Source organism: Pararge aegeria, chromosome 24, assembly GCF_905163445.1.
Source record: "Pararge aegeria chromosome 24, ilParAegt1.1, whole genome shotgun sequence".
Classification (NCBI taxonomy): Eukaryota; Metazoa; Arthropoda; class Insecta; order Lepidoptera; family Nymphalidae; genus Pararge; species Pararge aegeria.
Genome location: NC_053203.1, coordinates 1,408,729 through 1,420,998, shown reverse-complemented (window position 1 = coordinate 1,420,998; position 12,270 = coordinate 1,408,729). Strand labels below are relative to the sequence as shown.

Here is a 12,270-nt window from a genome sequence, read left to right as displayed (position 1 = left end):
GTATATTTTCGTACAATTTTCTACTTTCGGCTTCTTTAGGCTTCGGAAAAGACCCAAAAGAGCGTGACATGATTCGATTAGAATAAGTTGAAACTAAACCACGTGAAATGCTACATGGTCTTTCCATGTACTTTTAATTTCTATTTATTGTTGCAAATTATAATGGTCAAAGTAATCAGTCTATGCAATTGCATTCGTTAACTTCTCTATAGGGTTCCAAACGGGCCCTGGTCTAAGAAGAGCCCACAACAAACTTAGCCAAGTTTTTTTTTGTCACCACCATCTCACAGTCGAGTTGATGTTAAGCTATGAAGTTAGAGCAATTCAAAACCAAGCTTTTTTATCATACATGCATGCGTTCCAGTGCGATGCAGCCGCGTCGAAACCGATTGCCCCCCTAGGCATACCCGAGCTGGGTAGTTAGGCTAACTTCCAGTGAAATAAAAAATAAATTAAAAAAATATATTATTAGTTTCATACGTTACTCTTATTATAAATGCGAAACTAATATTGGTCTTTCAAATTTAAAAGTAATTTATTTCAAGCGGGACGTTTCCAAAGTGCCTACACTTTGAGACGTTTTAAAAGTCTGTCTGGTTTGAACTCAGCATTCGTGCAACAACGTATTGGAAGACTTGACTAGAGATTGACATGGGTATTATCTACCTATCCCTCTTTTCGGCAGGATGTTAACTAGCTCCAAGAACCAGACAAGAGAAAATTGAGAAATTAAAAATTCCCAAATTGCCCTTGTCGGCGATCGAATCCGCTACCTCCCATTTACAAATTCCACGCTGCACACCACTGTGTCAGGGTGGTCGACATATAAACGTGTATAATCATTTCATTCCATTGCAGTACACTTCGGCCGCACAAAGGCGTTTAATTTTTTCTTTTTGCGGCATTGCGGCATTTTTTTTTGATGCAATGTGCACGCATAGGCGATGGTACTTATGTCAGACTCAAAGGGTTATGATCACGAGCAGAGCCTCACAACAAAAGGCTATTTATTTTGTATCTTTTTTTTGAGTCTTGTCCAAAAATTTATTGCTATCCTTGAATTGTTGTCTCGATGATTTCAATAGCCAGGTACGTTTTCTGGAACCTCAAAACGTCGACATATGATGAAAAGTCGGTTTTCGAAAAACGACGTGAAACCAATAACTTACCAACTTTTGAAAATTTTTAATTTTCTTAGCGGGACGTTAAAAATCAAATTGAGAACCTCCTCCTTTTCGATTAAAAAGACGGTTAAAGATTCTAACTAGGATTTAGGAAATTTGCGTTTAAATTGATGTTGAAAAAGAGCAATCTGCTGAGTTTCTTGCCGGCTCTTCTCCGTGGAATCTGCCTTCCGAACCGGTGGTTAGAGACACTACAAACAGACTGGCTTTTCGTTTCAAAAGTGCTTATAAAGTGGGCCTACTTAAATGAATTTTGTATTTAGAATTATGAATTTTAGAATTAAAATTTTGAATTTTGGCTTTTAGATTCCTGAACCTCACAGCACTGAACTGCTATTATCAATAACTTGTGATAATCCAAAACCTACATTAAAGGCAGCATGGTGGGCTTTTTAAACCCGTGTCTCCTCTGATAGATAATAATGATGACGAGTGTATGATTCCGCATTAAAAGTCCGTACCCCACTCAATCTGTTTAAAGTATAAACAAAATACCGCATTCCAGACTTTTACAAAACAAAATAAAAGGTTTTCGGCTTAAAATGTCGAGCGTTATTTCAAAGTGAATGCCGGTATGTAGACCGTGGTATTTCGCGGAGTGAGCGAAAGAGGGAACCCACCCTGGAGTGGGGGGACGCTTGGGGGTTGTTTTAGCGAAGTAATAAATTGGGGGAAATGTTTATTTTAGTCGTGAAATAAAATATATATATGTAATAGCTGGTGCCCACGTTCTTCGTCGGCGTTTATTGCGGTCTTTTACAAATCCCGTGGGAACCGTCAGTTTTCCTAGGATATAAAGTAGCCTATGCTACTCTTATGTCCTTTGATCAAGTTGATTAGTTGCCTGGTTATGGCGTGAAGGACGGACAAACTAATAATATCTATAGCGCCATATATCTGATACTTACTCAATCCAGTCAACTGACTAGCTTACACCGCCATCTGTAAGAATCTTATCGAACTAACAGATAAATATTATGACTCTTTGTCAAATAATAAACAAATGATTCGCAATAAAATAACATTGCAATTGTAAATTTAGATAAAAACTATCGTATCTCTCAGTCGGAAAGCACACATAAAAAAAAGTAACGCAGATCATCCTCGAAAAATATTGTGACACTGGAATTATATACAATCTATATATATACGAGCTGTTGCCCGCGACTTCGTCTGCGTCTGATTTTGTTTTTATCGAAGCCTTAAATGAGTACATGTGACTGTGAATTAATTATAGACAAATAATTTGCAATAAAATAAAATTGCGATTATAATGAAATATCTAAGCTATCCTATCTCTTAAGTTGGACCAGACTGCTCACGGTGTGCCAATTTAATTTAAAATCGGTTAAGTAGTTTAGGAGTCCATCGCGGACAAACATCGTGACAGGAGATTTATATATATTAAGATAAATGTTATGTTGGTTTGTGTTCAAAAACTCAAATAGTTCTGCACCGATCGAGCTGAAATTTTAGCATGATAATATATAATACGCATCAAGGATTGTTTTTATCTATTTTTCTCAACCATACACTCACAATGTGCCACAGCGAAGCGTGGCAGGGTACAACTAGTAGATTATAGATTGGGATATAAGTGCAATTAGAGAAAAATACAGTCGTTTTTAGTTTCGAAAAGTCCTTGACTTTCATATATCTGGAGTAGAGCATACAACGCTTCGCTTATGAGGCGTGCAATGTGAACTATTTTGCCTCTTAAGTTCGAACAAAACACACATAAAAAAATTATAATATCGGTTCAGTAGTTTCGAAGTTCGTCACAGGAATCATATTTAATAGCCAGATAGAAGTATGTATGTACTCGTTTATATGTAAATACTATCTCTCTCTAGGTCTCTTTACTATATGTAGTTTTTATCGCTATTATACATTTCGGCAGTGGATGAAAAGGTGGATATTGTTCGGTTACAACCAACATAAACCCTTTGCCGGCGCAGTATAGAGACGAAGCGGTGCTGCGGTAGCTTAGTGATTGGGTCTTCGGATTTACTTTCGGCCGGCACGCACCTCTTAACTTTTCAAAGTTAAGTGCGTTTTAAAAATTAAATATCACTTGATTTAATCGGTGAAGGTGTCTATTGACAAGGTTGCTTGGAAGCATCCGGCTCCGCTTTCATCTCTCACAAGATAGAAAAATGAATTTTAAAATGTAAAATGTAAATTGTTGATATTGGAAAAGAGCAACTGCTGAGTTTCTTGCCGGCTTCTTCTCGGTAGAATCTGCCTTCCGAACCGGCGGTAGAGTCACTACAAACAGACAGACTTGACGTTTTAAAAGTGCTTATATTAGGCCTACTTGAAATAAATGAATTTTGAATTTTGAAGGAAAACCTGCATGCCTGTGAGTTCACCATAATGTTCTCAACAGCGTATGAAGTCTATCAAACCGCACTAAGTCAGCGTGGTAGACTTTACCGATCTCATTCTGAGAGGAGACGCGTGGGTAGGCAATAATAAATAATAATAATAAATATACTACGACAATACACACACCGCCATCTAGCCCCAAAGTAAGCGTAGCTTGTGTTATGGGTACTAAGATAGCTGATGAATATTTTTTTATGAATATAATACACATAAATACTTATAATATATAGATAAACACCCAGACACTGAAGAACATTCATTTTCATCACACAAACATTTTCCAGTTGTGGGAATCGAACCCACGACCTTGGACTCTTGGATGATTACAGGCCACGGATCTCCGAATCAGAGGGGTTCAGTCCGTAGTCCACCAAGCTCAGTCCGGCAAAAGTCAGTGGTGGATGCTGGGGCTCGAACTTGGTCTCTACTAAAGGAAAACCGAAGCCTTACCCACTAGGCTATCACCGCTTCTAGTTATTTATATGATAGGGATATTACTGAGCGAAAAATGCGGTAAATGCCCCTCGGTCGTCGTTGTTCGTGGGAGCCCTTTTCTAAGAAACTCGCCCTCCGATAACAAGGTCATTGACGGCTGACTCATTAGCATAGTCACTTATCCTACAGCATAAGTGATTAAGCACTGCATAATATGAAACAAGTCGCTGTCAGCTGTCTGTCTGTCCCTATATATGCTTAGATCTTTTGATACGTTTTCTTTGAATATATAGAGTGATTCAAGAGGAAGGTTTATATGTATATTACCCGCATGGTATAGTTTAGAAACACTGATAATTTTAGAGATTTCTAATTGATGTCGTAAACAAACTATTTTTTTTGCGCTCACATAGCAAACGCCGCTGGGGGAACCCTTCCCTAGCATAGATCAAAATAATTACAGTATTGTACAAAATTCAAAATTAATTTATTTCAAGTAGGACCAGTTTATAAGCACTTTTGAAACGTCAAGTCAGTCTGTTTGTAGTGACTCTACACCAAACAGTCTACAAAAACATCCGCAATGATATACCTCCAAATGATTGTTTTCTAAGTTATTTGCGTTTTAAGCAATGAAAATATCACTTACTTCAACGGCGTGGGAAAACATTGTGAGGAAACCTGCATACCTGAGAGTTCTGTTCGTTTGTGAAGAACCACTTTGTAATACATAATTTACCCAAAATTTTAGCCGTTTACGCAGCGCACGCAGCGGAAGCTCTCAAAGGTGAAAAAAACCCCCGATTCTGAAAGATTCCCCATTGGTGCTATTTGTGCTCGTTGTGGTCTTAGCGTGATCATATATTATAGTCCTATAAGGCTTCCTCGATAAATGGGCTGTCCAACACTTCAAAGAATTTTTCAAATTTGACCGGAAGTTCCTGAGATCATCGCATTCAAGTAAACAAACTCTTTAGCTTTGTATATCTTTAGGTATAAGATTATTAACGCCTGGACCTTTGTATGTGTCTTAAATAGTCCAATAAAGTCCAAAAAAAGCCTACGCCCGCCGTAAAAGAGGCTTGGTATGTGTTTAGAACTTTACATGATATTTAGGTAGTTTCATGGTCACGCGTAGGATCGTATAGTTAACTAGTCTTTACTCGCAACTTTCTACATATAGAGCGTTAGCACACCTCCACCGCGAAACTGTACCAAACAAGCTTCACCGGTATAATTTAATAAATAAGTAAATAAATATACTAGGACAATACACACATCGCCATCTAGCCCCAAAGTAAGCGTAGCTTGTGTTATGGGTATTAAGATAACTGATGAATATTTTTATGAATAACATACATAAATACTTAAAATATATATATAAAAACCCAGACACTGAAAAATATTCATGCTCATCACACAGATATTTTCCAGTAGTGGGAATCGAACTCACGGCCTGGGGCTCAGAAAGCAGGATCGCTGCAAACTGCGCCAATCGGCCGTCAAATTTGTACTTTTATCATGTTTAACATACAGTTCTCCACTGTGATTTTGTAGTTGCATATATATATGACATGTGGTGAGACCGAGAGTATCTTTTTTTTTTTTTGACTTACTGGGCAGGACACAGGTTATGTGGGACTCGTTTACCCAAACTAAAAATCACCACGGCATGCCCCGCTCGTTGGCTTTACCAGAGGTCCGGGGAAAGATTGCCAGGGCTACTACGTTATGGAGGAGGGGATCAGGACAGCTTACCTCAAATGATTACGATTATGATTACCTTAGATACTTAAAATGTTTTGTTTTCTTTCCAGGTTTCCCGGCTGGTGATCCTCCACGAAGAAGCTGAAGATGGCAACGCTATGCCAGACCTGGCGCGCCCCGTGCAGGCGGTGTCGCTGGCTGTCAATAACTTAGTGAAGGTAACAGTACTGGATACCTTTTTCATTATCATCACCATCAAAGCAGTGATACTCTAGTCGGAAGTCGGAAGGGAAAAAGAAAAGAAATAGAAAATCTAACTAGCCATTTTGAAAAGTTGCCACCAAATAGCCTGGTAATTCCCGTAATAAATTTCATCAATTTTGTCTAGTTAATTAAAAAAAAATTGGAAAATCCAAAAGTGCACGACTCATAATGCTCATTTAATTATCAAATATTGAAAAAAAAAAATAAAATTAAAACAGCTGTACTAGGAAAGTGATGCACAGGCGCCCCTGGTGGAATAAAATGTACATAATATCTATAGATATAGATATATCACCATCCATGTTAATTTTACATGGATATATATAGATATACAGTCTTGCAGTTTTCCTTTTTTATTAATTGCAATTAAACTACACTGAATTAATTAATCATTCGCATTCAGTGACCTACAATCGTCGATTAGAATTTTTAAATTAGAAAAAAATTTAACTGTAATAATGGATTTTTTCACAAGTTAGAGTGTTTTCGGGTTTCACATATGACGGACAGGAAATTTTTTTGACCTATTTTGGTGTTTTTTTCCAATTCTATTGCAGTAAATCAATTTTTTAAAAGTATGGAATTAATCTCCATTAAATTATCTCGACAATAGTATGCAAAATATCTTGATTCCGTGAACTAACAGGGCTATAATAATAAAAATAGCCGCCGAAATTAGGCGAAAAAAATTTTTCGATCGTAAAGCACTCTCTGATGCTTCGCATCATGAGTCGTGCAATATCACTTGCTACGACGGTGAAGGAAAACATCGTGAGGAAACCTGCATGCTTGAGAGTTTTACATAATGTTCTCAAAGGTATGTGGAGTCCACCAATCCGCACTGAGCCAGCGTGGTGGACTACGGCCTTAACTGTTGTGGGAGGAGACCCTTGCCCTGAAGTAGGCCGGTAATGGGTCGATGATGATGATGATCATGATGATGATTTTGGTAGGAGGCATTGGTCGTGGCTAGTTACCACCCTACCGACCAAGACGTGCCGCTAAGCGATTAAGCGTTCGCGGAAAAAACGGTTAGGTGTATAGGTTTAATATAACGTCTAAACCATTATTATAAATTACGAAATTGTAACTGCCAACTGAGTTGAAATTAAATCATATGGACATTAAGGTTTCAGAATGCAAAAAAAAATTTTTTAAACTACGAGTTATCCCTTGACTGAAATCTCACCTGGTTGTTAGTGATGATGCAGTCTACCGTGGTAGCGGGCTAAACTTTTAGGGAGTACGGTAGTCATAACCCTAATCGGTTTCAACGCGCCATCGCACCGGAACACTAACTCGCTTAGCGGCACGTCTTTGTCGGTAGGATGGTAACTAGCATGGTCAAAGCCTCCCACCAGGCCATACCAGAGAAAATTCAGAAATTAAAAATTCCCAAATGCCCCTCTCGGGAGTCGAACCCGGGACCGCCTACTTAAATTGTGTAACTCAGTGCTCACCGTTGTGCCTGGGAGGTCAAAATAGTAGCGGGCTTACTTGTTATTGGTATGGCAATTTTTAAACCAATACACTTATCCGATCTCTTCGTGATATGCGGAATCGCTTGGCGGTCCTCGTGTCGGTTATGTTATGTCGGTTACCTGCCAGATCAGAAACAATAAATTTTAAAATTAACATTCGGGACCTTAATACTAAATATTACTTACGACACATACTTCAGACACAGCTCACCGTTGCGCCAGAGAAGACGTCAACATTAATATCTCTTCAAAAAATAATTGTATGTCGTTCTCACCCAGGTTGGACATGAAACGATAGAGTCCTCCGACGATGCGGTCCTACGCGCGGACATGCCGGGAGCCCTGCGGAGGGTGGAGGGTGCAGCCACCTTACTGCAACAGGCCTCCGATATGCTAAGGGCTGACCCGTATTCCGGACCTGCCAGGTAACTTATACAACGTGTAACGAAATAATGTTGAAGTATAATATAAGGATATCACCCTGTAAAAATATTCTATCAAAAGATGCATTTTTTTTTCTATATAAAGGAATTGAAAAACATTCTAAGTGTTTACTTATGACAACCCTATTGAGGATAAAAGACCGACACGCGCATAGTACCTACGCTATGCGACGCTTGCCTAATAAAGTGACAAGAGTCACATGATTTTCATTTTGCATGTGATATAAGGGCTGTAGCTGATTTCCTTTAATAAAAACTATGGAAGTGGTTTACTCAAAAACTATTAGGTTTTCTGTTTCACAGATAAGTTTCAGAGAAAGTACATAATATTTAATTATTTATTTTTTAACTTAAGAACCTAATATATAACCTATTAATAAACCTCTAAAGCCTGTGAAGTATTATTTCGGTTTCCATTTAGACATTGCATTGTATAGATGAGGGCAAACTGAGGCGTCAAAACTGCATCCGAGGTCGAGTTCAAAAGAACAACGGCTAAAAAATTATAAAATAAATAAATAAATATACTACGACAATACACACATCGCCACCTAGCCCCAAAGTAAGCGTAGCTTATGAAGTGCACGCCAGTGACACAGTGACTTTTGCCGTAGCAAAGTTTAGCCCTTATCAATTTCTTAATGCAGAAATTAGTGTTTTATTTATTTTGAATATTGCGTAGAGTAACTGTAGATCGGATAGATTGAAGGGGCTGTCGATGTTCGACGACAAATAACCCTTGGTATAATCACACATGCAAATTGGTAAGGCAAAATCTTAAAAAAGAAAAATTAGGGTACCTTACGGTACTCTGCAGTGCACGTCAAGTGAGGAAGAGTTGTTTCGTCGGGTAGCGCTGGTCTATCAAAACTGATTGTGTCACAACAATTTTTCGATTCAGAGATCAATTCGCGAAATATCAGACTTAAGTGCTAATTTTGGTTAAAGGCCTGGTTTTTGCTTGAAAGCCCCAAATCGGACGGTCATTTAAGTAAGTTTTTTTTTCAAATTTTATAGAAAAAAGCTGATCGAAGGTTCCCGTGGGATCCTCCAGGGTACGTCAGCCTTGCTGCTCTGTTTCGACGAGTCGGAAGTCAGAAAGATTGTCAAAGAATGCAAAAAGGTAAATTGTCATAGTCTTACTTTTACGCATCCCGGCCGTTACATAATATGTTCATTGCCCATTGCTTAGCTGTTCTTATTAAAACAGATATCAAAATTTAATATTCATTTATTTCAAGTAGGCCTAGTTTTGACTCTACCACCGGTTCGTCCCGGAAGACAGATTGATAACAAGAAGAGCCGGCAAGAAACTCAGCAGATTGCTCTTTTTCAACATTACTTTTAACAAGGAATTATCAATTAAAGCTTCGAATGAAAATGATTCGTATTCGGTGCATTAAGAAACACCGTACCATGGACGAGCGACATGGTGAGGTGATCATGACCAAAAAACTTTTTTTTCCATTTCTTTATCAAAAGCGCGTAGGCGCGTAGGTCTGTCCAAAGATCAAACAGCACAAGACAGACACAGGACAGGACAAGCGTCACCTTGTACAACCATAAACTGGCACGACCAGGAGAATTTTCCTACGTTCTGAAACTATGCATCTCTCGGAGCACCAGCAAATATTCATAAAAATATTCATCAGTCATCTTAGTACCCATAACGCATAAGTTACGCTCACTTTCGAGCTAGATGGGGACATATGTAGTGTCGTAGTTTATTTATTTGCGTCACATAAGTATGTTTTGTTTACAGGTGCTGGATTATCTAGGTGTAGCCGAAGTCATAGACACGATGGAAGATTTAGTCCAATTCTTGAGAGACATCTCTCCTGCTCTGTCAAAGGCCGCAAGAGAGGTAGGTTTGTAATGTGTATATCAGCCGATAGACGCCCACTGCTAAACGTGGTTCCTTTGTATTGAGTGCAAAATTGTATGGTTTTGTGCCATCTTTATCCAGCGGCTCCCTACGACTAGTTTGATGTCCTCGGTCCACCTCATCGTTTACAATGCGGAATCGCCATTCCAGCACTTTGGGACCCCAGCGTCTAGCAGTTTTCGTCGACATGGTAAATAATTGTCTGACTTTGGGTATATACAACGTGTTACTGAATTATGAAATCCTTTTGAAGGGCGGCTAAGCAAACATTTCATATCACCTTGTGAATATATTAAATTAAAATAGGCCTGTTTATTTTTCCATACAACCCTATTGAAGATAAGAGACCAACACGTGCATAGTACCTACGCTGCGCGACGCGTACCTCATATAGTGAAGGGAGTCGCTTAGTTTTAATTTTGCATATGACGCATATCTGATTTCTTTCAGTAAAAACTATGGCAGTGCTTTTCTCAAAAACTATTAGAGTTTCGGTTTCACAGATAAGTCTCAGAGACAGTAAATAATGTACCTCCAAAGCAATCCAACTGAAATAATAAAGTATTATTTCAGTTGGATTGCTTTGGAGGTAGCCTTTTATTGGTTGCCTGGAAGAGATCGCTATGTAGCGATATGGCTGCGTATTCGAATTTATTTTTTTGCATTATGTTTTTTTTTTTTTGTGTAGCGTAAAATAGAAGAATAAATTTTATAAATTTAGAATGCTTATAAAAGTTTTCGGAATCGACTCTGGCAATCGAGGCCTTAGCGTTTCAACCATATGAAAAAAATTATAAAATAGAAGTATATACTCGTATATAAGAAATATTATAGTAATTTTTTTACATTTAATTGTGTCAGACTCTGAAATTCCCTACCTGATGACAAACGTCAGGCTAAATCCTTGCCTCTTTTTAAAAAACTTTATGCATGTTAATAAATTTTTTTTACGTATGTATATGTATGAACAATATGTATTATTTATAATAATTACTAGCTGTTGCCCGCGACTTCGTCTGTGTTTGTTTTTTGATGTGGCATTCAATTTAGTTGTAGTTCTTAACAATTTAAAGTATTCAGTATCGCTAAGCCTTAAATGAGGGATTTGCTGTTGTCCGCCGAGTTTTTCTGTCCTCTATCTCCAACCACATTCATCAGATCTACACAAAGTTTGGGCAAAATTAAACACATATTATAACCTTTAATACAAAAATAGTTATTTAAATCGGTTAAAATTTGTCGGAGTTATGGTGTAAAATCGTCAAACACTTGCATCCCCTCTCCCAAAGGAACCGAGCTTAATGTCAAGATAAAAAGTATCCTATATTACTTCTAACACTTCCAAGAATATTTGCACAAAGTTTCATGAAGATAACAAACAAACGTAAAAGCGTAACAAACAGACTTACATTGACATTTATAATATTAGTAGGGACTAGTAAGGATATGTGTAGTATTAGAATTTATAACATGTAGTTTAGTTTGCAATATTTTTATTTTGGTATAAATTTTTATTGCCGCACCAATCCGTTCGTTATAACAACTACTTTCGCCAAAGATATAAGCGATAAAAAAAAAAAAGTTTGAAAAGTATTTTTTTTTTATTATAATCTTTTGTGTTTTTTTTTAAATAATATATTTACGTTTACGTGGAGGTGGCGGCGCGCGCGGCCGAGCTCACGCACCCGCCGCACGCGGACACGCTGGCGCGCTGCCTGGACGGCGTCAAGCGCCTGGCGCCCGTGCTCATCTGCGCCATGAAGATATACATCCACATCCTGGCCGAGGGTACGTGCCCTCAGTGGCGTGCACTTCATACATGCACAAAAGCATTGCATACATTTTTTTTTTTTTTTACATAATCTTCATTAGAGGGACATATTCCCATTTTATTTAAAAACCCTGTGCAGGATAGGCATTGTAAGAGTTATAAAAAGCCTACCCGTAAGTATTTATAACTCGTACTGGTGATTTTTTTCTTCCCCTTTATGCACGTGTTAGGAAATAGGGAATTACAGTACTTTATCTATGATAAACCCGAGGATTATATTAAATATATCAACAAACCATTGTATGCTTCTACCCACTGCGCTATAACCGCTTCACTACACTTGTTACTACTCTGTATTGTAACATCGGAAATAGTCCTTTTTTTACAGACAGAATGCCCGACGCTCCCATTCCGTAGGGGGAAACGGAGTAGTCATGTGGCACTTGCACCCACTAAAAACTCTGTGTGCCCCTCGATAGACCTATAAGTGAGAGCACGGGGTTCACTTGCGTACCTTACGGTGAGATGGTGATAAAAAATAAATTACCCGGCTAAGTTTGTTGTGGGCTCTTCTTAGACCAGGACGAATTTGGAATCCTCGTAGCTTTAGGTTTTAGTTGGCATACGAAGTTATCACCATCCCCTTACAATTACGTAAACATGTATGTATGAACGCTTCATAAGTGCCTGTGCTAGGCCTACATGAATAAAG

General features: G+C 38.2%; 1 protein-coding gene across 2 annotated transcripts in view; it reads left to right on the top strand.

Moving 5' to 3' along the window:
• The window catches only part of LOC120634437 (vinculin), a 66,807-nt gene that overhangs the window by 16,182 nt on the left and 38,355 nt on the right, over window positions 1-12,270 (top strand). For both annotated transcript variants that reach the window (XM_039905005.1, XM_039905004.1), the window contains exons 2-6: window positions 5,825-5,932; window positions 7,739-7,884; window positions 8,920-9,025; window positions 9,665-9,766; window positions 11,443-11,575. In XM_039905005.1, coding sequence (XP_039760939.1) covers window positions 5,825-5,932; window positions 7,739-7,884; window positions 8,920-9,025; window positions 9,665-9,766; window positions 11,443-11,575 — 595 coding nt within the window. The remainder of the gene's footprint in view (window positions 1-5,824; window positions 5,933-7,738; window positions 7,885-8,919; window positions 9,026-9,664; window positions 9,767-11,442; window positions 11,576-12,270) is intronic.